At 60.5% G+C, this 24,950-nt stretch overlaps 1 protein-coding gene across 10 annotated transcripts in view; it reads left to right on the top strand.

Moving 5' to 3' along the window:
• ARVCF (ARVCF delta catenin family member) overlaps positions 1-24,950 on the top strand; it is a 51,296-nt gene that overhangs the window by 22,801 nt on the left and 3,545 nt on the right. For 3 of the 10 annotated variants that reach the window (XM_072723499.1, XM_072723491.1, XM_072723493.1), the window contains exons 3-13: positions 6,986-7,213; positions 16,171-16,329; positions 16,481-17,004; positions 18,285-18,784; positions 19,388-19,571; positions 20,611-20,728; positions 21,127-21,298; positions 21,955-21,972; positions 22,907-22,978; positions 24,377-24,504; positions 24,790-24,940. In XM_072723499.1, the coding sequence (XP_072579600.1) occupies positions 7,004-7,213; positions 16,171-16,329; positions 16,481-17,004; positions 18,285-18,784; positions 19,388-19,571; positions 20,611-20,728; positions 21,127-21,298; positions 21,955-21,972; positions 22,907-22,978; positions 24,377-24,504; positions 24,790-24,940 (2,236 nt within the window). In that variant the 5' untranslated portion in view covers positions 6,986-7,003. Of the gene's footprint in view, positions 1-6,985; positions 7,214-10,737; positions 10,881-16,170; positions 16,330-16,480; positions 17,005-18,284; positions 18,785-19,387; positions 19,572-20,610; positions 20,729-21,126; positions 21,299-21,954; positions 21,973-22,906; positions 22,979-24,376; positions 24,505-24,789; positions 24,941-24,950 lie in introns of those variants that run through there. The other 7 variants (XM_072723492.1, XM_072723494.1, XM_072723490.1 and 4 more) reach the window with 3 other exon arrangements.

Below are 24,950 nucleotides of genomic sequence, written 5' to 3'. Positions count from 1 at the left end.
TTTCCCCTTCCCTGCAGCCAGCCACACCATAGCCCTTTCCCTCTTATCCAGATCTGTGCTGAGGTCGCTGCCCCCAGCCTTCCCCCCCACCTGCTCCCCCGGCCACATGGCTGGGAAAGCTGCATTCTCCTCTGGGCAGGCTGGCAGAGACAGGACCCCCTGTAGCAGGGGAAGCCAGACCACAGAAGCAAGGGGCGTGAGCTGGGGTAGGCCTGGATGCCGTGTGTGTGGCCCCTCAGCAGACCTGGTGCCAGACTTGCTGTCATCCGACCTGTCTGCCTACCAAGGACTTCCTGTGCCCAGTTCCCATCAGGTAGCAGTTTTCCCCACTGCCAGTACCTTTTCCTCTTACGGAGGCAAAGCATGTTCCTTGTCAAAATAATGGGAAAGACATGGAAAATCCCCCAGACTCTAGCAGACAGCTGTGGGGCTCATCCCAGGGACCCTTCTGTGGGCAGCTGGGGCAGGTGGCACTGGGGAGTGGGGGGCGGTCCCTGCTGCTAATCACCAGGCTCTCCCACCCTAGCTTCCTTGGCTCTGCAATCCACGAGGGGGATGGCTGGGCTGAGGGGCCCTTCCTCACCCCCCAGGAGGCTTACTGGCCACAGGCTCCTAGGGGCTGCACCTCCACTGCCCCTCAAAGGGGCTTTGTGCCACCACAAAGAGGCTCTGTCCCTCACAGAGAAGCCTGGGTGTTGCCATGGTGACAGAGGGGGCCAGGAGGAAGGGGGTCCACCATCTTGGTGGGGGGAAAGGGCGTTCCTGGTGTACACAGGCCAGTAGCCAGTGCGGGTGACTGCTACACTGGCCTTGCTGCAGCCCTTGGCCTGGCTAGGCAGCTGCCCTAGCTCTGCTTTAGGGAGGCTGTCAGGAGCTGTCATGCAGCCCTGGGTCCCTTGGTAGGGGTTGAGCTCCAAGGCTCTAGTGCCAATCAGATCTGTCTGCTTCCGGTCCCAGCCTGGCTTTGAGCCTCAGCCCCCTCCTCGGGAATGCCTCCGTCCCTGTGCTCACCCCAGAGCGTGGCAGGGTGGGGCTCTGAGCCTGGGCCCTCATAACTACCCCAGCGTGCTGCTCTGCTGTCCTTGAGATGGGGTGGGGGGAGGGGGAGTGTGAGCCTCTGCTGGAAGGGGAGCCACTAAGTGTACGTTGGTGGCACTTGTGTTGGAAGTAGCCAGCCACTGACCCCACACAGTGGGGTACTGTGGGGCTTGACCCCTCTCTTGTCCCCAGTTTCCAGTCTCACGACCAGGGTGGAGTGAGTGGGCTGCTAGTGCAAGCAGATAGGACACTGTGACTGCCAGCTCTTACCCTTCCCATCTGGAGCCCCATGGCTCCCCAGCCCTGGGGCCTTGGGCCTTTGGGTACCCCTGGACTGGTTGCTACAGGGATCTTCGAGGAGGTGGATCCTCACTGCCCATACCCCACACTTGGAGCCTGTAGGGTATCACCCTTGGGCTGTGGCTGCAGCCGGAATCTGGGTCAGGTGCAGGAGGGACAGCAGGGGGGCTGCCCTGAATCCCAGCCTGGGGCCAGGGGGAGAGCTGACCATCCCCATGCCATGAGTTCTGATAGAGAGCAGTTCTCAGGGAGCCCAGGAGACTTAGGGAGGGTCACAGTCAGCACAGGGAGCAAGTATCTGTGACCTGCCCCAACAGAAGTCTCAGGCCACCGGTTTAGGTGCCTCTGGTGGGGGCCCCAGAGGCTCAGGCCTCCCACCGAGCTGGGATCTCCCCCCCTCCCCCTCCCGTCTCTGCCTGTGCTCCTGCCAGAGTGAGGCCTGTCTCTGCCACGTCCAGCCTGCAGTCACCCAGTCACTCTCAGACCTCAGGCTTCCTGGCCCCCCACCAGTGTTCCTGCCTTGACGTGACCCTGAGCCTCCTACATCAGTACCGCCATGGGCCCTGTTCCTTCTGGACCTCCTGCCCGGCGGCCCCCCTGTCCTGGGGCTAAGTAGTGCTGCCTTGGACCTGGCCTGCACTTGGCCTAGGGCACCCCATTGGCACCAGTGAAGAGCCCCCCAGACTCTTCTTCCTGAGTATGCGACTTGTCCTCCATATGATCGTCAGATGGGTGTCTGTGTGGACAATGGGGCCATCTGTCCACCCCCTTCATCCCTAGCATGTTGGCTGATCTCTTGCAACAGGAGTGCCTCCTCTGCTGGAGAAATCCAGTTTCTAGGCTGAATCCAGTTGTGGCTCTGCGGGCTCCCTGAAGGTCCCTGTGCTTCGTTGGCCTGTGGGTGGCACACCCAGGCCCCTGGGGAGCTGAATTCCCAGCCATCTCCTTCAGTCGCCCGCCGGCTGGGGCAGGAGGCTGCTTTTCTGTCTCTTCCTTACCTTCAGTTGGAGCAGAAATTCAGCTCGTCCCTGAACACTGGCGACACTGGTGGGCCCAGAAGTGCCACCCGGGGTGCCTCAGCAACTTGAGACGCGTCTCCTTGTAGTCTTTTCTTGGGGCGTGGGCACACTTGATGGTTTCCACGCTCATTGTTTGCATCTTCTGTCTCTGGCCACATCCCTTGTTTGTAGCCTTTACTCCCTTGGAGTTGGGGTTCTGGTTTGTCCTTACTGATTTGCAAGCATACTTTCTAGATGAAGGGTGTCACTTTGCTGCTGGATGTTACGAAGACCTGCTGCAATGTGTCGATTGTCTTTTGGTTGTCTTTTTATCTTTTTCTCCCACTTTCTGTTACGGAAAATTGCAAATGCGCAGAAGTAGAGGGGCTAGTGTGTGCCCCTCACCAGCGTCTGCCGTGATGAAGTCAAGGTCTAGAAGTAAAGTCACTGCCTGGCTTCCGTTGAAACGCTCACTGTGTATGTAACTATAAATGGTGACACTTTAAAAGCCAAAACCAAACACCATAACAACAGTCCATGACGCTGTTTTGGGGGGATGTACAGGAATGCTTCGTCCTCACAAAATTGAGCTGGTCTGTCTTTCCTTGGCAGTTTGTCTCACTGCTTTGAGGTTAAGAACAGCCTCCTCCTGCCCAGACACCCCAGGCCCTACGCTGACTTCCGAGCAGCACTGTGGTCCTGGCAGGGATGAACAGACAGGGACTCCGCCCTGTGTGAACTCCCCGGCCCAGGCCTCCTGCTCCTGCGTTGGCTCAGTGCCCTTCCTTGTGAGCTGGCCAGAAGCTATCCCTGCAGCTGTGGGTACCATCTGACCACAGGAGGGGTGACAGGGTAAATATGGGCCCCCATGAGGCCTGGTGGGCAGTGCTGGGAGCAGGTTTCCGTGCTGGCAGTGTTGAGGGTGGGGGACATGATGCCCTTCCAGGCAAAGCGGGCTTTGGACCACTAGGCCAGGGTTCTGCTTCTGCAGATGGCCAGGGGTGGGGGTAGAATTTGGGGTGGGAGGGCTGGCCAGTTCAACCAGTGACCAGTCCTCTCTCCCCTCTTGGGGGACAACTGGCAGTGTGCCGACAGATGGCCAGCAAGGAGTCGGAACTGGAGCCCGGGCCTCCTCCCTGCCTCCCCCTGCCGGCCTGACCCTTAGGAAATTCCTCTAATTCCTCAACCCAGATTGGACTCAGGCCCCATAATTTGATTTTCTGGAGCAGGGTTTGGCTGGACTCCTTGTGAGGAAGAATGTCTGGGTCAGCAGGAAGACGTCAAATGTGGGTTTAGGTTTCAGAGAAAGGATCGGCGTCTCCCCCTAACTCCTCTGATGGTGCCTCTGTTTTCTGGATGGACCCGCCAGAATGCTCAAGGTCCATGCTGCCTCTGCCCAGCAGTGCTTCAGAGCTTTGACCTTACCCACCTGTCCACCCACTCACCCATCTACCCACACCTACTTGCTCATTCCCCTGCCCATCTGACTCTCCACCCACCTCTCACCACCACCGCCCCCTCACACAACCACCTACTCCCCCTCCTGTCCGCACGTCCATTCACTGGTTCATTCATTTCCACTTCCATCAGCCTCCTGTCATTCCGTTCCTCCATCCACTCAGCAGTCTGTCTACCTGGGGTCACTCCTGGGATGTGCAGGCTCACTACCTTCACTCCTGCCTGGGACAGGTGAGGCTAGCTCTGCATTGCATGTTCGTTCCTGTCTGCTTGCTAAGTCCACTCCACAAGTGGACAGGTGATTGGGCATGGGGAGAAGCAGCCTGCACCAGGCACTGCAAAGCCAGTGGCCGGGATCTGGGTGAGAGTGAGGTGTCTGCCTGACAGGCCGTGAGGGGCCCCTGCCAGGTGACTGGAAGCTGCAATGACACCGGCCAGAGAGGAGAGCAAGGGGCAGCTGAGACCCAAGCAAGCACCTGCTTTCCTGCCTGTCTCAGGCCCTCGTAGTCTGGTGCCCCCTCTCCCCAGGATTGGGCCTCTCCCTGATGCCCCTTTGGGGATGAAGCCTTTAAAGTCCCATGGTTGATCTTAAAAATTCATGTACAGTGCTCGCTTCGGCAGCACATATACTAAAAATTCATGTACAACTTGCTTTCCATGTCATCACACATTTATTGTTTTCATATAAAAATAGCATTTTTGAGTTAGCATCCGCAAAGAGCTGCCTTCTGGAGCGGTGTGGTCTGGCTCACCTGTACCCACACGTGCTCGGACCCCAGAAGGCCACCATGTCAGGGGAGCAGGCTTAGGTCTTCCCTGCTTCCTAGATTGCCCCCAGCCAGCAGCCCGCCTCTTGCATACCCCAGGGCTGCTGTCAAGGCCACCAAGGTGAGGAGGCTGTGGACTACAGGCCAATAGAGGGGTGCACCCTTGGGCTGGGGCAGAGAACATGGGCCCTAGCCCCAGAGTCTCTGCTCTTTGTGGAGGCTGCAGGGTACTCTTCTTCTAAGCTGGCTGGCATTTGGGGGCATCTCCTGGGAGACACATAGTTATTTAGCTCCAACTGAGAGAACTGGGCAATGGGAAGGTCATCGTGGGGTTTGGCTACCTTCTTACGGTAGCTGTTGATTTCTGGACTCCTGGCTGGCCGCCCACCTGGGCAAGTGGACCCCCTCTGCAGGAGGCTCCTTGGACCCCAGAGCTGGAATGCACTGGAGGGCCCAGGGCAGGGAAGCTAGTGCTGCCCCTCCTCCCCACTGTCCTCAAGGTCTGCAGCCTGGGCCTGGTCCTATTAGGAGCAGGGAATAGCAGCCTGAGGTCAGTCAGGAACGCATATCTCAGCACAAGGAAGGAGGAAAGGCACATCCTCGGCATGAGGCCCCCAGATGTCCTGATCACCACCTCCCAGGGCCTTGAGACCCATGCTGCCACCACAGGCTCCAGTGACCTGGCTCCACCCCCTGGCGCACCTTGCCTGCCCTCCAGTGAGGAAGACCCCACCATGCCTACGTGGGGCCACCAGGTTCAGTCCATCCATGCGCAAGGCCAGTGTCTAGGTGGCACCAAGGGTTGGGCAGTGTGCATCTGGGACCCGTACCCAGGCAGCAGTGGGTGTGCGCAGGAGGCTGTGTTCCCACAGCTGTGGACATGCCATGCTGTTTGTCCTTTATTCCCTGCTGGCCAGAGAAGCCAACCTCTACCTCACTTTCCTCCTTTCCTCCCCCATGATGGCCACCGCCTCTCCTGGCCTGATAGGCTGATTTTGCTGCCCCTCTGCTAGGTCATACTGACAGTTTTATTTGTGTGACAGGTGCTGGGGAAGTGAGGCTTGGCTCCTGGGACCTGTGCTGGCCTCTTCCTGGAGCTGGGCCTTGGTTCCCCCAGCTTCACAGGGGGCTGGGCTCCATGGTGTCATCTTCATGTACACCCGTGCCCGCCAACCCTGTCCCTGGCTCAGCTGGTACCAGTGGCCAAGCCCAGCACCGACCCCTCCTTTCTAGGGCTCTGTTCTTGCAGCTGCCCTGCCTGGGCCAGTGAGCAGCAGAGCTGGCCCTCCAGGGGTGTTGCCCACTACGCTGTGTCTTTAAGCTCCTGTGTTGTGCAGGGCCACAGGGGCCAACAGCGTCAGCCACCACTGGCTGGCATGGGCCGGGCCAGGAGGAGGCCCCGAGCAGTTCTGGGCATCACACCACACCCCGAGTGCCTTAGCAGTGTAGCCACATGGGCTGCACCCTGCCTGCTGGCCAGCTGCTATGCACAGGTCTATGCTCCATATCCTTCTCCTGCTTCTTGCTCATGAAGAACAAAAATGGTGGGCAGCCAGGGAGTAAGCAGCGAGGAGAGTGCTGGCTTGTGGTTGCAGCTGCCAAGCGCCTGCTGCCACCACCCACCACCCTGGGGCCCTTAGGGGCAGCACTGGGCAGGGGCCCGGGCAGGCCTGACCCTCCCCACAGACTGGGCCTCAGACACCTGGGACCCTGCCCTCCACCTTCCCTCCAGATGTGAGGCCCATGGGCCACTTCTGGGTACAGAATCTCAACCAGGCTGCACTCGGTGTTTACTCTGCTGTGTAGGTAGATAGCACCCTTGTTCCCAGGCAGTGTGGCTGTGAGTGGAGGCCCGACTGCTAGTCTGCAGGCCAGTGTCATCCCCTCACCTGCTTAGGCCTCCCACCTGCCTGGCGGCTGTGGAGTGGCTTCTCTCTCCCTGCCCACTGGTGTATCAACTCCACCACATCAGCTGTATGGCATCCACACTTTCTCTGGTCCCAGGCATCTGCCTCAGTGAGCTGGGCCTGTGCTGGCCCCATGCTGGGATGAACTGGCATGTGCTGTGGGCAGCAGAGGGCCTGGGACATCTGAAAGGTGGTCACGCCAATTCTTCCTACCCTTCCCTTCCCAAAGGGCTCCAGGATGCCCACAGTTAGTGGTTCCGCTGGACCTGGCAGGAAGCAGGGCCTCCCGGCTCAGAGCCCCACACTCCATAGGGAGGGAGCCGGCTGCTTCCGGCTAGGCTTGGATTAATGGCTTTTAATTTAGAATTTAATCAATGCAGCTTCTCTCTGGAGAGCTGGATGCTCTGGTCTGGGAGTGAGTCGTATGATCTGTGGGTGGGGTGGGCATGGGGCCTATGATGGCCTCTTCAAGCCTGTGCCCCGGCCCCACCCTGACCTTGCTCTGCTTTGCCTGCAGCCTGTTGGCATCTTGGTCATGGAGGACTGCAACGTGCACTCGGCTGCCAGCATCCTGGCCTCAGTGAAAGAACAGGAGGCCCGCTTTGAGCGACTGACCCGAGCTCTGGAGCAGGAGCGGCGCCATGTTGCCCTGCAGTTGGAGCGTGCCCAGCAGCCTGGTATGGGCAGTGGTGGTGTGGGCAGTGGGCAGCCCCTGCCAATGGCCTGGCAACAGCTGGTCCTGCAGGTAATACCCCAGTGACTCATCCGGAAGGGTGAAAATGGCCAAGTAGGGAAACAATCCAGGGGCCTTGGTGGACCACAAGCCAGTATTGAAGGCTTATGGCAAGATATCCTGGAACCCCTGAGGAGGGGAGGAAAGTGGGATCCCAAGGGGGCTGGAAGTCTCACTTGAGTGTGCAGGACACCATGTGATGAATGGGCAGGACACAGCCCAACCCTCAGAATGGCACCCTCCACTCAAGTGAGTCCTCAGAGCTCAGGTAGCTGGGCAAGGTGTGTTCGGGCAGCTGTCACCCCGGTGACACTGAGAGTTTTGCCAGCTGTGGAGTCTCCTTGCTATGGTATCCTCCTTTGTCACATGTGTCAGTGAGTCAGGCCTACGGGAAGGCTTGAGCAAGGGCCTGGGCTCTGCCCACAGCTCAGAGGGAGCCTCAGTTTCTCCACTGGCCAATGCCCTTAAATTGAGCCCAGGCCCCTCTGCTCAGCCCCAAGAGTCTGCTCTGTGGCCAGGCCCTGAGCACTCTAAAGTCAGGAGGAAGGTTGCCTGGGCCCCTCCCTCCAGTGTGGATGGGACACAGGACCACCTGGTTTATGGGGTGGCAGGGGCAGAACAAGAAAACATGGGAGGCCTGGAGTTTGGTGTGATTTTTGAATTCCTATTACTGACTGAAGCATAGGGCAGAGGATAGAGCTGTCCCAGGATCCAGGAGAAGGAGGGCTCTGGTCCACCCTGCAGGCCTCCCACTGTTACTGCCCCCCCCCCGCCCCCTGAGGCCTAGGGGGCAGAGGCCTACGGAGTCCCCAGGTTCTGCACAGAGCGACCTTAGAGGGAGCAAGGCATTGGTCTCGGTTGAGACTGACCCTGTTGGGCTAGCTTCACCTAGCCAAGGCATGTGGGGCTCTGAAGCAGTAGCCCACATCTGGTCGGGGGAGTTGGTGAGTGACCTTTACCCCCAGAGCCTTGATGGTCTCATCTGCCAGTGGGCAATCCACACACACAACCCAGCACACTATACAATCAGAACCGAAGTTGTGTCTCCAGAGGGCCCAGACCTACCAGCAGCGCCCACCACTGGGGAGCTGTCTCTCCAAGCCTCTGGTGCTAAGGTGGGCCACAGAGCCAGTCCACAGGAGGCCAGGACTGAGGCAGCGTAGGCCTAGATGCAAGAGCCACCCCCTAACCTCCTGGATATTAGGCACTCCAGAGGGTGAGGCCTGTGCCCCCAGATGTGGCAGGGAGTGGAATAGCCCGGCTGGGCCACATGTGGACAGTGGCAGTCAATGACCTCGAGGCCATCCTTCAGGCACCAGGCCCTCTATCTAGCCCTCCCAGGCCCGAAAGGGCTGTAGCCTCCAGCCCAGAGGGCGCCGCTGAGGGTCAGTGCCCCTAGAGAAAGATGTTCCCATAGCCTAGAGCTGCCCTGGCCTCCTGGGGGCCGTGGATTAAAGACCTCTGGCTACCACCTCTCCCCGCCCACTGCCCTCCTGGCCTGCCCTTGGTTTTCTGTCTCTTGGGAGGAGATGGTTTTCTCAGGGTGAGATCGGAAAGAGCATGTTCCCAGGGCTGTGGCTGGACTGGCAGGGCTGATGGGGACATTGTGGGAGGCAGGGCCCCATCCGCTAGCCAGGCCTAGCAGCCAGATACCAAAACTGCTTCCCAGATTGGTCTCAGCAGGAGATGCCTAGTGTCCTACCTGCTGAGCCCCAGGGCTGCCTGGAGCTGGTCCTCGGGGTCAGAGCTGGGGTCTGTGAAGCTCAGGGCCAGTAGCAAGGCAAGTTGCCGGGGCTGAAGGGTCAAGAGGCCAGGAGCTAGTGTTGTGCTCCTTGTCCTGGCCACATGCCTTTAATCCTTCAGCAGGAAGAGCTCTCTGTTCTAGCACCTGACTGGAGTAGAGCCAACCCTCAAGCAGTGTGTGTTTGTGTGTGTGGAAGGGCAGCTGGGACACCTTTAGGGACCTCGTCAGCCCCGGGTTAGGCCAAGGTGGGTTTGTGCCTGGGGCACTAGCAGCAGGTGAAATCTGGGAGAAGGCAGAAGCAGCTGAAACGTAAGTCCCTCAGGGCCGCAGTCCAGTCCTCCTGCTGCTGCTTCTGTCCCAGGTGACTCCCTGTGGGGCTGCTATGGATGGAAGATACAGGGGCCAGTGGTCAGGGTACAGGTGGGGAATGGAAGCTCAGTGTGCAGGTGGAGAAATGGAGGCTCAGAGGGACATGCAGTGGATACCCAGAGTGCTTGAGCATTCAGGGGGCATGGCTTAGGTACAGAAGAAGGATTTTCTGAGTGGGGTCTGAGGCAAAGCAAGAGGAGGGCAGGAAGCCCAGGCCCTGCCCTCCTTTCTTGCCAGACCCATAGAACCTCCTTGCACTGGCCCTTGCCCTTATTCATCTTAGAGCCTAATTTCCTTATTGGTGATACAAGAGCCATTGGCTTACCTTTATGGGGTATGACCCAATAGGGCCCCAGTCCAGCACAGCCCAGCCTTTCTGGGTCTGTGTTTGTATCCAGCAGAGCCAGACTCCCCAGGGTGTGGCTGTACCTTCATGCCAGGCTAGGGTGCACCCTGGTTTGGAGAAGTCCTGATGAACCAGCTGCTCCGATACCACCCCCCCACCCGAACCGACCACTTTGCAGTGGATCAAAAGCATGGAAGAGGGATCCCTGGGTGGCGCAGCGGTTTGGCACCTGCCTTTGGCCCGGGGCGCAATCCTGGAGACCCGGGATCGAGTCCCAGGTCGGGCTCCCGGTGCATGGAGCCTGCTTCTCCCTCTGCCTGTGTCTCTGCCTCTCTGTCTCTCTCTGTGTGACTATCATAAATTAAAAAAAAAAAAAAAAAAGCATGGAAGAGAGAGGGCCTGAGGCCCGCTTGGCCTTAGGAGTTTTCACCCAGTGTCATCCAACTGCTGAGCCCTCCTCATGCACCATTTGATCTGCTCTGACACCCCTCAGAGGGTGGGGGAAACCTTGGACTCCTGTGTCTTGATGGGGAGAACCCAAGACAAAGTAGATCAATGCCAGGCCCATCTGGCAGGCCCCTACTGAGCTCTGTGGAGACACTTGGGGGGCCCAGCTGGGGTCTGGGCAAGGGCCTGGGGCGGTCAGACCTGGGAGACCTGAGAGACCTTGCCGCGCTGACATTGACATCGCTGTAACACTGATCAGCGGTGGGGGGGCGGCACTTACCGAGTCAGGACGAGCAGCCTACCCTAGAGGACGGCCGCCCTGGCCCGCTCGGCCAGAACTCAGTTTCCCTAGCTGTGCAGTGAGAGGGGCCTGTGAGCTCTGTTACTGGAGGCTAAACGAGGCCTGGGGAGCGCCCAGCGGGAAGATGTCACCCCCGCAGGGGACGCGGAGGGACGGGGCGTTAGGGGCGACCCCGGCCCCGCCCCGCAGCCGAGCTGCACCCCGCGCAGGTGGGGGGGGGGACCTCGCCCGGCCCCGCCCCCGGCCCGCGCCCCGCCCGCCCCGCCTGGGCGCGGCCCCGCTCCATTGGCTGCTCGCCGTGGCCGCCGCCAGATCCGCCCCCGCGGGGAGCGAGTCCGCCGAGCCCGAGCCCGCACGGCCGAGGCGCCGGAGCCGAGCCCGGGTCAGCCGCCGCCGCCGCCGCCGCCGCCGCCGCCGCTCCTACCGGCCCGCGCCCCCCGAGCCCGGCCCGATGCCGGCCGAACTCAGACAGGTTGGAGGAACTTGGTGCCGGGCGCGGGGGCGCCGTCCCGGGGGCGCGGCGGCGGAGGGCGGGGCGCCGGCCTTCCCGGAGGACCCGCTTTTGTTCCGTGGAGCCGCCGGCCGGAGGCGGCTATTGTCTGCGCTCCGGGCCGGCGCGTTCGGCCCCGGGGCGGGCGGGGCGGGGGAGTGAGCGCGCCGCCCGGGGGGTGTGCAAGGCGCGGGGCGGGGCCGCGGGGTCTCTGGGGACCGGGCGCGGGCGCCCCGGGGCGGTGCGGTTCCACGCCGGGAGGCGAGGCCGGGACCGGGGTGAGGGCACCCCAGGGCATCGCGCGGGACAGGTGCCTGGGTCGGGGGTGGTGGGGGAGGGCCTTCCTGAGCAGCCCCTCCGTGCAGGAGGGATGCCGAGTCCCGAGAGGGCAGCGGGCTTGGGCCTCCGGCTCCCCGGAGCCTGGCGGGGGGGGGGGCTCTCCTCCCCTCCACACTCCAAGCGCGGGCTCCGACTCTGGGGACCTGCGAAGAAGCTTCCGGAGCTTTAATGGGAGCCCTGTGTGCCCGGCGGCGCACGTGAGGGGAGGGGTGGAGGAGGGCCCTGCCCACGTGCGGAGGCGGGAGGGGTCTCCGAGGAGAACCCCGGCAGTCAGCCTCCTTGTGCGGGGAGGAGGAGCCGGAGCGAGGCCTGCGGGCAACCAGCACCTCGTGCTCAGAGGGCTTAGGGTCCAGTAACAGTCAGGGACACTGAGGCAGACTGAAGAAGCATCTGCCCCAGGCCTCTTGTGATTGGGGTCCAGGTCACCCCTCCCCTACCCCTGGGAGCTGGGTTTCTGTCTGCTGTGCATCTCTGGTACTGCCCAGAGGCTCAGGCCACTGACTGCCCCAGAGAGGGAGGGTCAGCTGCGGGGAGTTGGGGCCTCTGTGTAGCTGATGGATGCTGGCTGGGCTTGGAGAAACTGGGGTGGGTGACAGCCAGCCCTGCTGTCCCCTGCAACCTTGCTTCACCAGTCTGCTGCGCTTGCACTGCCCGTAGGTCTCTTGACCACTCCGTGTGGACTGCAAGCCCTGGCAGGTGGAACGCTGCTCTGGAGGGATGCGCTCGCATCTGCCTGGGCGGGATAGAGGCTGTGGGCATCAAGAGAGGTGCATCTGTGGTGGCCAAGGGCTTGCTCTCTGGTGAGAGATGCCAGCCTGGATTGTCCTGCACTCTATCTGGGACAGCTGTGCTGAGAGGGGACACATTTGTTCCCTCATCCCTCCATTCATTCTTTCAGTGCCCGCTGTCTTGTGTCCACTTTGGGTCAGGACTGGGGATCGTGGGAGCCAGGTGTGGGATCCCACCATAACCCATTCCCTGTCTGTGAGGCGGGACCACGGACAGGGTGGAGTACCTGTCTTGAGGTTTGTTCTCCATGGTTCACACCACGGGTGCTCATCGTTCAAGTGCAGTGGGTGAGATAGAGCCGTGCTTCTGGGACTCCAGTCCAGCCCCCCTCCCTCATTGTGACTTGGCTTGTTTCCCCGTCCCCTCCCTCTGCCGTTTGCCCACATACCTCTTAGGTTGCTGTGGTCTTTTGCCTAGGAGGCGGCCCCTTTGTCTGTTGGCTCACATCTTGTGTTCTACTCCCCACATTCCCTAGATCTAGTCGCAGAGGTGGGGCTGGCACTCTCCTACTTGTTCTATGGCCTTGATATGCTGGGTGCTTTCTGTTTCCTCATGAGGAAGCTGAGCCCCAGGTGTGTGACAGGGCCAAGGGCCCTCCCACTGTGCCCAGCTCTGTGCCTCTGGGGACTCTCTTAAGAGCAGTGGTGGCTGGCTGGGTTTATCTCTCTTTAGTTTATCTAAACTGGCCACTCTGGCCCCTGGCTTAGAGTCTTGGGCCAGGCCCCGCCCCCAAGTTCAAGGCAACTCATGGGAAACCCCAGGTCTGGACAGCAGCCCCACTCTGGGCAGGCCTGTAGACCATGGATTGGGTAGACCATGGATGGGAGTGTCAGGGGACAGTTTGGGCCATGGCGGTAGGTGATGGGAGGCAGCTTGGTGGTCCCAGGAAGAGGGACAAGAATGAAGCTAGGGCTGGGGAAGGGTGACAAGAGACAGTTGACAGAATTTGGCAAGATTTGGGATATAAAGGACTAGGGGTTGTGTGTCCATGCTGGTGTTCATGTCTGGGGTTGCATGGGGGAGTCTGAGCTGCAGGGCCAGGGGTCTCTGGGCTGTGCCACCCTGGGTGGATGGACATGCAGCTCTAGAGCAGGCTCTTGAGTTCAGATGAAGATGCAGGCACCCTGGTCAGCTGCCTTTACTGAGTGCTGTGTGCCGGTCACCAGTCCATAGTCCCACCTCAACACCCCATGGATTCTGCAGAGGCCTAAAGCACAGGTTGACCTTGGGCCTTTCCCTGATTCCCCAGTCTGCCACCAGCACTGAGGCCCCCAGAGTGGGTGGTTGGCTGAGAGTCTGGACACAGGGGTAGAAGACAGGAGGAGATGATGGGGGTGGGTTAGCAAGTGCAAGTCCCTCTGGGGGCAGCAGGCACTGTGCACTGGGGGCTGTTAGGACAGCATGCAGATGGACGTGCTTGGGCCTGTGGGCCAGGCTGGGTGCTCACACATGCGTGTCTGTGTGCATCTGTCCCTGTTGGGTCTATGCACGCACGTCCAGGTCCTTATCTGCATGTGTGCCCAGGCGTGTGTTAACGGGGGCCGGGCCTTCCTGTGATCACCGGCTGACTCACGCTCCCGCCTGCCCGCCCGCCTGGGTGAAGTCATCGCCTGTTTTTAGCTCCCTGAGGTCATTTGCCAGTGGGGGCTCTCGGGGCCTCAGGATCCCACTACCAGGCTGTCTGGGCTGGGTATTAGTGGGCGATGCTGCAGGGTTGCCAGGCTTTGCTGGAGGGGCCCTGGCTCCTCTGGACCCCCATCCCTTCGTCCCCCCTACTGCACTGTGGCAGACTGTCATCACAGGCTAGAGTGAGAATAAACTGAACCTCAGAGTGTCATTGAGGTCTGAGGTGTGCTTACTCCTCTCCTCCCTCCTCACCCCGCCCCCCCAGCCAAGGAGCTGGAGGCTCTTCTCTGAGAGCACTGATGTATGCGGGTCTACTCGAGGGGCAGGTCCTCCTGGATGCTCTGGTCCCCTCTTGGGTCCACTCTTGTCTGTCTTGCCCCTTGCCCCTCCCCTTCACCTGCAGCCGCTGGGGTGTGGCCTGAAGCCCCCCAAGGCCCAGCAGCAGAGAGAGAGCTCAGCGCCTGCCACGGTTTGCTCCCACAGTTGCCAAATACAAAACTCCCTGAGCTTTCGGCTCCAGAACTGTCCCGGCCTCCAGGGCCCTCAGAGAAGAGCCTGGTAGCATGTCCCTATTCAGGGTCTCCGTTAACTTCACTTTCTCAGGGAACGTCATTCCTCCTACCTGGGCATGTCCCCACCAGGCATTCCACCTGCGGCTCCAAACTGAGTGGCGATGGCGCCTGCGGGGTAAGGTATAGCTCAGTGGCCTCACAGAGCCACCTTCCCTGTGGAGGCCTAGATTCCCCGTTAGTGGTCTCTGAAGTCTCAGTTAATCCTCTTCCTCTGTTAGGCCTCGGTTTCCCTTTTTATGAAATCACATATAGTTGTCTTCTGGGGACAGAGGCTGTATTCTGTGACTTCCTGTGTCACCAGAGCCCAGGGGATACACCTGTCCTAACATAGTGCAGGTCTCTCCTTGGACCCCTGGAGTGTTTGCAGGGGCCCAGAATTTCAGGACTATGAGTAATCAGGGGCTTTAGCATTTTTTTCAGGACAGGACCCCAAGCTGAGGAGACTTCACATCCTGAGGAGGACCTCAGGAAGCAGGCCCTAGGGCAGCTCTGGGCACCTAGCCTTGCACACTGCCTGGGCCCGGGGCTGGGAGCAGAGTAGGGCTCTGGTGGCAGGCAGATATGGGTATGGCCTTCCTTGGGCCTCAGCTCTGTTTCTGTGTAGGGCCTCAGAGGGCTGGGGCCCAGCCAGGGACCCATTCCTCAAGGCACAGCATCTGGGCCACAGAACAGGGCCTGTCCTCCTGCTGACCTGGCCCCTGCTGCCCAGGAATGTGCTCCGCTTGCCTGCCCACTGCAGCTTGGGTTTCAGCTCCTACCCATCCTAGCCAGATGCTGATCCTGAAACGTTGGTGTGGTGCAGGGCCCCATGCAGTCAGAGGCCTGGGGGTACATGGCTTTTGGTTCTCAGACCCCTTTGCCAATCAGCACAGCAGGGGTCTGTTCAGCTCTGCTGTGGGCTGGCCTGTCCTCTTTTTTTTTTTATTTTTTAAATTATTTATTTATTTATTTATTTATTTATTTATTTATTTATTTATTTTTTGGCCTGTCGTCTTTAAACCTCCGGTCCCTACTCCAAGTCTTCTATAGGCTTATGAGCCTTAAAAGGGTCTCTGTCCAGAGCTGTCTTGCCTAGAACTCCACCGTGGTCATCCCCTGCAGGGGTGAAGGCGGGGGAGGGGTGCTGCAGGTTGGGGAGACCTACAGAGAGGTATGTGAGGAGGGGGCACCAGAGTCCCTGTCGAGGACTAACCTGGCACACCTGGTCTGAATTCCCCATCTCTGGGCTCTGGTAAGACAACCAGCGTCTCAATGGGGAGCACCAAACACTGGCCCAGATGAGGCAGGGCCAAGCTGTGCCCACTCACCACCCCTGAAGTGTCCAGGCCGGAAGGAGCACGGGTATTTTGAGCATTCTGGGAACTGGGTATTTCTGTCCCACGAGGGCGTCTAGCTGGCCTTGAGGACAGTGGGGGCCTGGTGTGGCCCTGGGGAGTCAGCGAGCAGTACTGAGACTGTTTTCCCAAGGCGTCTGCACTCAAGGCTTCTTGGATGGGGCAGAGACGAAGGCCCAGGACACGGGAGGGCCCACCCAGGGGTGGTGAGCCATGTCAGGGTCAGGAGCTCGACCTGCACGTCCTACCAACCTCCTGGGGCCACCAGGAGCCTATAGCAACCGACCGAGCCTTGCAGCTCAGACAGGACTGCCCAGGACTGCACGCTGGGGTCAGAGGCTTTATCTGCCAGCTTAGCCCAAAGACGCACCAGGATTGGGGGAGGTGACCCCCCTTGTAGCCCCCTATGGGTTAGGGCAACAGAGCCAGTCAGCCCCGTGGTGTTCAGGGTGCTGTCTTCACCAGCTGGGGCTGAGACAGGCCCTGGGGTCCATGGGTTCCAGGGGTGGGAGGAAGGCGGCACTCCTGGCATCTAGGCCAGCACAAGTATCTGCACTCCAGGGCCAGGCGAGCTGTGGGTCCTTCCACTGACGCCCATACCCCTGTTGCCAGGAGCAGAGCCCGGGCAGCCAGGCCTCACTGGCCACCATGCCAGAGGCACCCGAGGTGCTGGAGGAGACAGTGACAGTAGAGGAGGACCCTGGCACACCTACCTCCCACGTGTCCATTGTCACATCGGAAGATGGCACTACCCGGCGCACCGAGACCAAGGTACAGCCAGACCGAGGCAGTGGGCAAGTAGGCTGTGCAGCCACAGTTCTATTATGAGAGTGGCCTCCCAGGGTCCACCTGTCATCCGGGTGGCAGTGTCTGGGCTCTCAGGCTGCTCAGCCAGCCCACCGGCCACCCGCTTACCCACTAGGTCACCAAGACGGTCAAGACGGTGACCACGAGGACAGTGCGCCAAGTGCCCGTCGGCCCAGATGGGCTCCCCGTGCTGGACGGCGGCCCCCCGCTAGGCCCCTTCGCAGATGGCCCCCTGGACCGGCACTTCCTGCTCCGTGGGGGTGGTCCGGCCGCCACGCTCTCCCGTGCCTACCTCAGCAGCGGGGGTGGCTTTCCCGACGGCCCCGAGCCCCGTGATGTCCCCAGCTACGGCAGTCTCTCCCGGGGGCTGGGCGTGCGGCCCCCACGTGGCCCCCTTGGCCCGGGCCCCGTCGATGGCTGCTTCACACTGCCTGGCCGACGTGAGGCCTTCCCCCCGGGCCCGGAGCCCCCGCCGCCGGCTGGTCGCTCCCAGCCCGAGCGCTTCCAGGCGGAGCCGTATGGCTTGGAGGACGACACGCGCAGCCTGACTGCTGAGGATGAGGGCGGCCCGGAGCTGGAGCCTGACTATGGCACTGCCACGAGGAGGAGGCCTGAGTGTGGGCGTGGCCTTCGTGCCAGGTGAGCACCCCGTGACCGGCCGCTGCCTCCGGGAAGTCTGGCTGCTGGGGCTCTCCGTTAGTTACACCTGTTAGTTTGAATTGGCCACAGCTCCTTTCAAGGATAGCAGCAAGGGAAGCTTCTGGGGGAGTGGAAGTTCCCCTGGGCATCCTCCCTGTTGGCCCTTGGGCATTAAGGAAGTTGGTGACAGGGCCCAATGCTTGTTACCCTTGCTCCAGGCAGGTGGCCATGAAGACATGAGTGTAAGTGGCTCAGAGCATTTCCTCTGCATTTCCCCAGGCTTCAGTTTACCCCGTGTACAGAAGCTATATCCCAGGAACTAGGCTACCCAGCTCTTCCCAGCTGTAGACTCTGGGTCTGTCCCCTCTGCCCTCAGTTTGTTTATCTGTAGAATCCATACAGCCTTGGTATGGATTTTTTTTTAAATATTTATATATTTATTTATTCATGAGAGATACAGGGAGAGAGAGAGAGGCAGAGACACAGGCAGAGGGAGAAGCAGGCTCTATGCAGGAAGCCTGACGCGAGACTCGATCCTGGGTCTCCAGGATCATACCCTGGGCTGAGGGTGGCGCTAAACCACTGGGCCACCCGGGCTGCCCTTGGTATGGATTATGCTGTGTGAACACAGACAAGATACCTGGCCCCTTCTAGCCCCAGTCCCTGCCCTAAGAAGTAGGTTTGCTGGTGACAACCCACAAGGACATCCTGTGCTCTGGAGGACTGGTGGCCTGAATGCCCCTATCTAGTCCTACCAGACTGGCTGTGTGCAGGGAGGGTCACCTCTTTCCCCCACATCCCAGCAGATCCCACATGCAGAGATGGGCCTCGATAGAAGGCAGGAGGGCACCAGTCACAGACAGATGTTTCATAGAAATGCATTTAGCTCAGATTTGGGGAATGTTGCATGGTGGTGAGAGTAAGTGAGCTCCCCGTCTCAGGGAGACCCTCTCCCTGATAACCATTGGTAACCTTTGGCTGGCACTTAGCTGATGGTGGTGAGAATGAATGAGCTCCCCATCTCAGGGAGATCCAAGCCCTGATAACCATTGGTAACCATTGGTTGGCGTTTAGCTGTGTCACTGGCTGTGAGTCAGTTCTTGCTGTCCTGGCATGGGACTCTTGGCACCCGCTCGGTGCTTGGAGTCAAGTATCAATGGTACGGGCCTCTCCCCACCTTTCCTGGGTTTGTGTCCTCCAAAGAATATAGGATGAGTAGCTCTGGAGCAGGTGCCTTGTGGCACTGCTGAGTCGTCCCTGCACCCTGCCCGCCTGCACAGGGCCTACGAGGAAGTGACAGATGATGGCGGCGAGCTGTTGGAGGAGCGGCCCCCGTTTTCTGCTGCAACCGCACCCCTGGCCCAGCCAGAACGGGGCAGCCTGGGCAGCCTGGACCGAGTGGTCCGGCGGTCGCCCTCCGTCGACAGCGCCCGTAAGGAGCCGCGGTGGCGGGACCCCGAGCTGCCGGAGGTCCTGGCCATGCTGCGGCACCCCGTGGACCCCGTGAAAGCCAACGCGGCTGCCTACCTGCAGCACCTGTGCTTCGAGAATGAGGGTGTCAAGCGGCGCGTGCGGCAGCTGCGGGGCCTTCCTCTGCTCGTGGCTCTGCTGGACCACCCGAGGGCGGAGGTGCGACGGCGGGCCTGCGGGGCCCTGCGAAACCTCTCCTACGGCCGAGACACGGACAACAAGGCTGCCATCCGGGACTGTGGCGGCGTGCCAGCTCTGGTGCGCCTGCTGCGGGCAGCCCGGGACAACGAGGTCCGAGAGCTCGTCACAGGTGAGTGCACCGTCATCCCTTGGGGGAAGGAGAACGAGGTTTGGCCAGGAACAGGTGTCCCCTCCCACCCACCCATGCAGTCAGGAGTCCACCTGCTGGGGGCAGGCATGGCTTAGACTGAGAGGTCCTCAGTGTCTCTGCCCCTTGGGCAGGCCCCCTTGCCACCTGCCCCCATGTATCCATACTCCTCCAGGTCCCCCCCTCCAGGGGGAGCTGTACTGGGGGAATTGTGACTTAGGGGACCCAGATGGCCAGGTAGGGTAATATGACCACCTTCAGGTGGAGCCAGTGGAGGGGTAGTGCCATTCACCCATGTGGCTCAGAGGGGATAGGGGAAGAGAAGGCACCTGCTTGTCTAGCCACAGGCTCCCCACCAGCCCTTGCTCTGTGTCCCAGCCCCTCTGGTGCTTCCTCCCGGCTGGTAGTACTGTTAGGTGCCTTTGCACATCTTGCCTGGGCCAGGGTGGGCACCCAGGTCCTCTCATGGCTTTTGTCACTATCTTCTGGTATGACCTGGGGCACGTCCTGAGCGAGGTCATGTGGGGAGGTAGGGAGGTCAGTGCTTTGTGTGGTTAGCACTGGCTGGTTGATGGCGCCCCGCAGGCACACTCTGGAACCTGTCATCCTACGAGCCCCTGAAGATGGTCATCATTGACCACGGCCTGCAGACGCTGACCCATGAGGTCATTGTGCCCCACTCGGGCTGGGAGCGCGAGCCCAATGAGGATTCCAAGCCAAGGGATGCCGAGTGGACAACAGTCTTCAAGAACACATCGGGTTGCTTGAGGTGTGGGTGGGGGCCGGGTTCGGGCACTCTCTGTGCAGCCGCCCAGGGCTATTCTTGGTCAAGGAGGCAGGAGCCAAGCACTAGAGCCTATGTGCGTACCTGGGAATATCCTCAGTAACATGGAAGACAGTTAGCCACCCAAGTTTTAGGAGCTTCACATCCACACTACAGTTCCTGCCTGAGTCCTGAGAATGGGACTGGATGGGGCTATTTTACTCAGCCCCAAGGGAAGCCTCTGGACAGGGTCTGCCACCATCTCATGTAGTACCCTATGTCTCTAGCCCCACTCACCTTTTTTTTTTTTTTTTTTTTAAATTTTTTTTTTTTTATTTATTTATTTTATGATAGTTACAGAGAGAGAGAGAGAGAGAGGCAGAGACACAGGCAGAGGGAGAAGCAGGCTCCATGCACCGGGAGCCTGATGTGGGATTCGATCCAGGGTCTCCCGGATCGCGCCCTGGGCCAAAGGCGGGCGCCAAACCGCTGCGCCACCCAGGGATCCCGCCCCACTCACCTTTGACCCACGCTCCCAACACCACGGCAGCCAGGATAGGGGGAGCCAGGACCCTCATCCTGTCTACCTCAGAGGCCTCATTTCACATCCTCAGACCCTAACCCTCCCACCCTGGGTATCCCTACAGAGTCTTCACAGGTGGTCCTGGGTCTCCAGGGTCCTGCCTGTTCATCAGAATGTACCCCCATGGCTTTATGGGGTCTTCACGGGGTAAGGTGGAACCCAGAACTGCCACTGGGGTAGGGGGAGCCCAGAATTATCTGTGCATGGATTCAGGACTCTGAACCCCGTTCTGTCCCCTTTCAGTTCTGCTGGGATCAGAGAAGGCCTCCTGCCCCACACACATGGCAGACTAGGGCTCTACCCTAGGGTCTCAGTGGTCAGGACACTCAATAGCCCTGACAGGGTGGCATCAGACCCTGTTTTACAGATGAAGACAAGACCCCAAGGCTGGGAGTGGGGAGTGCTTGGCTAGGAAGTTCCCATGGGAGTCAGGGGTCATAGGGCTCGCTCTTGGCCACCCAGGAACGTGAGTTCGGATGGCGCAGAGGCCCGGCGGCGGCTCCGGGAATGTGAAGGGCTGGTGGATGCCCTGCTGCACGCCCTACAGTCAGCTGTGGGCAGGAAGGACACGGACAACAAGGTGAGTGGAGCAGGATGGGGAGGGCCTAGCAGGCCCCAGCAGGATCAGTCTCACAACCTCCTACAAAGGGTCGAGAGACAGAGCAAGAACTGGGCCCAGGGGGCCTGACCCCTTTGGGCAACGCAGGAGGAATAGGTGTGGGGGTCTGGGGCAGCGCCTGGGCGTGGGCCACCCCACGTGGCCACACTGGAGCGGACACCCATGACGTCCCAGACGAGGTCCTACATGTAGTAGGCTCTCCCACCTTTTTTCTTCCTCAGCCCTCCCTGGGAGTCCTCAGCCACGTGGGTCCCCATCTCTACACCCCCAGTACACTGGCTGTGGCTGGGCTTCACTGGGAGGGCTAGCAGCCTCTCTGCCCACCAGACCCTGCTCCATCAACTCTCCTCTCCCCACAGTCGGTAGAGAATTGCGTGTGTATCATGCGGAACCTGTCCTACCACGTACACAAGGAGGTGCCTGGGGCTGACAGGTACCAGGAGGCTGAGCCTGGGCCCCCAGGCAGTGCTGCAGGATCCCAGCGCCGGAGGAGGGATGACGCTGGCTGTTTCGGTGGCAAGAAGGCCAAAGGTGTGTGGGAGGGACGGGTACCACTCTAGGACTCCCCCTGCCACCCCAGGATGAAGGGCCCCCATACCCATGGCCATCACAGAAGCCAGAGACCACCTGATCAGCTCCTGATGGGCAGGTGGGAAAGCAGGTTGCCGAGGAGGGTGTACCGAGCCCCTGGGTCATCCGGCTGACCAGCCAGCCTTCCCTCATCTGCACTGTGGGCCCCCCAGGGGAGGGCAGGAGTGAATATATGTGGTGTTCCTGCTGCTGCCTGGACTCAGCTCTGGGAGGGGTTCTTTGGGCCCATGTGTGGAAAGTGCTGAAGATGATGCCGCCTCTTGGCGATCACAGAGCACCTGAAGACCTTGAGATGCCCACCCTGCCTTCACACCATCCCAACCGGCATTTGCTGGGTACAGGTTCCAGGATCTACATTCCCTGGCACCTGCCCTCCTCCCCTGCCCCCCATGTGGACCTGTTCTGACCCCAGGCCTCCACTTTTTTTGTTCCACTTCTGGGCACTCAGCCCTCCAGAGTAATCTGGGTGGGATTCCACGACCCGTCTATTCAACTTGGGGTGTGCAGTGGGAAGTCGAGGCCTCCTGGGAGGGCATGGGAGGGCGCTGCCCACTCAGGCTCGTCTCCTCTCTCCTGTGCTTCCTCCGGCCGCCCAGAGGAGTGGTTCCATCAAGGTGAGTCCCTGTTTGTCCTGCTGTCCAGGCCTGGTGGGTGCGCTGGGCACCAGGGAGGTGCCGCTCCCCCTGTTGTCCAGGCGATCATCTCCATGACGACTGCAGGGCAGTCCAGCCTCAGGGCCCTGCCCCATCCCTAGTAGTCCCTTCCCTAGGCAGCCATTTCCATGACAACTGTGTGGACATGACAACGGCAGGAATGTTGGCCCTGGACTTGTTGGGAGGCCAGTGGGCTGTTCCTGTGTAACCTCAGACTCAGCTACCCAGGCAGGGCTGGAGCTGAGCAGGGAGAGTGAGGGGGTGGAGGGCAGGGTCTGGGACTGTCTGTCCCCGTGGGCCCCAGTGAGCAAAGTCTGCCCCTGGGAATGAGGTGATGTGTGGCTTAAAGGGACCACACAAAGCCCCCATGAGGCTGGGCAGAACAGGGAGCCTGGATCACTGAGCAGTGCTGCCTTTCAGAGGAAGGGAAGCTCCCTCATCTGAGAGGAGGGGGAGTGGGAAGTCATGCACTCATTCACCAAGGGGTGCAGGCCGAGGCTGAGAAATGCTAGGTGGGGCTGCTCTAGGGGCTCGGCCTGCGGGTGGAGGTCTCCTCACCAGGCAGGCATTTCCCTGTGGCTAGAACACTTGGCCCCAGCCCTGCTTTACTATGCAGCCAGGCAGGTCTTGTCCTTGCTAGCCCTCAGCTTCTCTGTACCTCCCCGTCACCCAGCCTGGGCTCCTGGCACCTGACAGGTGATGAGCCCTGACTGCTGGGGGCAAGGCTGGGACACCCCCAGGCCCCACTGTCACCACTGCCCTTCCCAGGGCCTCTTGGTGCCCAGTCCCAGGCTTGGGGGTGCTCTTGGGCCTTGGGCAGGGAAGTGCTATGTCCACCCTCCTGGCTCATCCTGCCCCTGCAGGGTCTACTTCACCTCCATCTGTCCTCTTCCAGGGAAGAAGGATGGTGAGATGGACCGGAATTTTGACACACTGGACCTGCCCAAGCGAACTGAGGCTGCCAAAGGTGAGTGGGCAGAGGCAGAGTTCAACCCAGGCCCATCCAGGTAGCGAAGCTTTGTGCTACCAAGCAAGCTCGAAGGGCCTTGGGGATCTGATGGGGAGACAGCCCACAAGTGTGGGGTTCCCCAGAAGGCCGTCCAGTCCCCGGGTGCCGGGCATGGGTTCAGAATCAGGGTCAGTTCCATGGGCCACTCCAGGCAGGGCGGGAGACAGGCACAGAGAGGCCAGGCACTTGCAAGGTCACACAGCACATGAAAGACTAGAGGAGACAGCCGAGGCCTTCAGTGAAGGCAGAGGTGAGTTAGGCAGGACCTAGTGTCAGCTGAGGTGCTCACCTTCACTTCGGGATGTGGGAGCAAGGGTGTGCAGTCAGACCTTGTACAGGGGCTGATGGTACAGAGGGCAGAGTGGTTTATCCTTCTCGTTCTGCTGTGTCTGTCCGAGCCCTACTGTGTGCTGGTCTGTTCTGTACACTGCAAATCCAGCCTGAGGAGGAGTGATCTGCCCTGGTGAGCCCCAGGCCACGGCCCACCCTGCAAGCCCAGACAGCCCCAAGTAAAGTGGAAGACCCCAGCCCTGGGAGGTCTAGGGGAAAACAACACACGCAGAGGGACCAGTGCCTGTGAATACCTTCGCAGGGAACACTTGAGTGGGGGACATGCTTGGGGCATTGGGGGAACAGGAAGCCCAGTGAGGCTGGAGTGGAGGGACCAGTGAGGAATGGGGAGCAGGTAATAGGATGTGGGTGTGGGAGGACAGGGCAGGGGGAGTAATGTCTGGGTCCAGGTCAACTGAAAGGCCGCTCAGCCCCTCCCCCTAGAGTACTTTAGAGCAACTCTGCTGCCATGTGGGGGCAGGGCCTCACTTATGGGGGCCAGGAGTGGTTGAGCAGGGTGCAGACTGGGAAGGCAGGCCCTGTAGCTAGGGGCTTGTACCCATAACAGCCTAAGTTATGTAGGGGAGAACGGGCCCTGTTCCCAGGGAGGATGGGTCTTTTCCTAGGGCTCCCCCTGCCCCCAGTGGCACAGCCTATCTGCCCTGGAGAGCTGGCCCGGTTGTGAGGGAGTCTGGGTCCGGTTGCTAGGGGAACAGCCCTGGTTGCCCCATCCCTCTCTACCTCAGGCCTCCTGGATGCTCTGGCTGCCAGGCAGGGTCAAGGGACCAGTGACTTCGCTTAGACCCACTGCCTCCTCACTGAGCCTCTGTTGTCCCATGAAGCGGGAATGCTTTTTTCCTCCGGTGGCCCATAAGGGGGGGGGATGTGTTGATGTTACATTTTCCCTGGCTGCACCATTTCCCATCCCTGGCCCCAGCTGACTCGCCATGAGAGCACTGATGGGAGGAGAGGGGGGAATGGAGCGGGGGTCTGGGTGACCGCGGGCGGTGGGTGCTCTGTGCCCAGGCTTTGAGCTGCTGTATCAGCCCGAGGTGGTACGTCTCTACCTCTCCCTCCTCACGGAGAGCCGGAACTTCAACACCCTGGAGGCGGCCGCAGGTGCCCTGCAGAATCTCAGCGCCGGCAACTGGATGGTGAGAGGCTGGATCTGGCAGGGAGGGAGAGTCCTAGGTCCGCTGGGGGTGCGGCCTCTGCCTTTGGCCAGGCTGGGGGTGGGGAGTTGTTGGGGACCGCATGGGATACAGTGCCTCCCCGAGGTCTGGGGGATGGAGTTGGAGTTGAGTTGCTTGGGTAGAGCTTTGTCAGGGCAGGAGAAGGGCCAAGCCAGAGGGGACATCTGGGGCTCGGCTAGGAGAGTGTCTAGGCGTGCAGCTGTGTGACCCAGTGTGCTGAGCACACTCCCCACCCCACCGCCACAGTGGGCCACATACATCCGCGCCACGGTGCGCAAGGAGCGTGGCCTTCCGGTGCTTGTGGAGCTGCTGCAGTCCGAGACGGACAAGGTAGTACGCGCTGTCGCCATCGCCCTGCGCAACCTCTCCCTGGACCGGCGCAACAAGGACCTCATAGGTGAGGATGC

The sequence above is a fragment of the Vulpes vulpes genome, chromosome 10 (genome assembly GCF_048418805.1).
Source record: "Vulpes vulpes isolate BD-2025 chromosome 10, VulVul3, whole genome shotgun sequence".
In the NCBI taxonomy this organism is placed as follows: domain Eukaryota; kingdom Metazoa; phylum Chordata; class Mammalia; order Carnivora; family Canidae; genus Vulpes; species Vulpes vulpes.
This window is presented reverse-complemented; position numbering and strand designations above follow the sequence as displayed.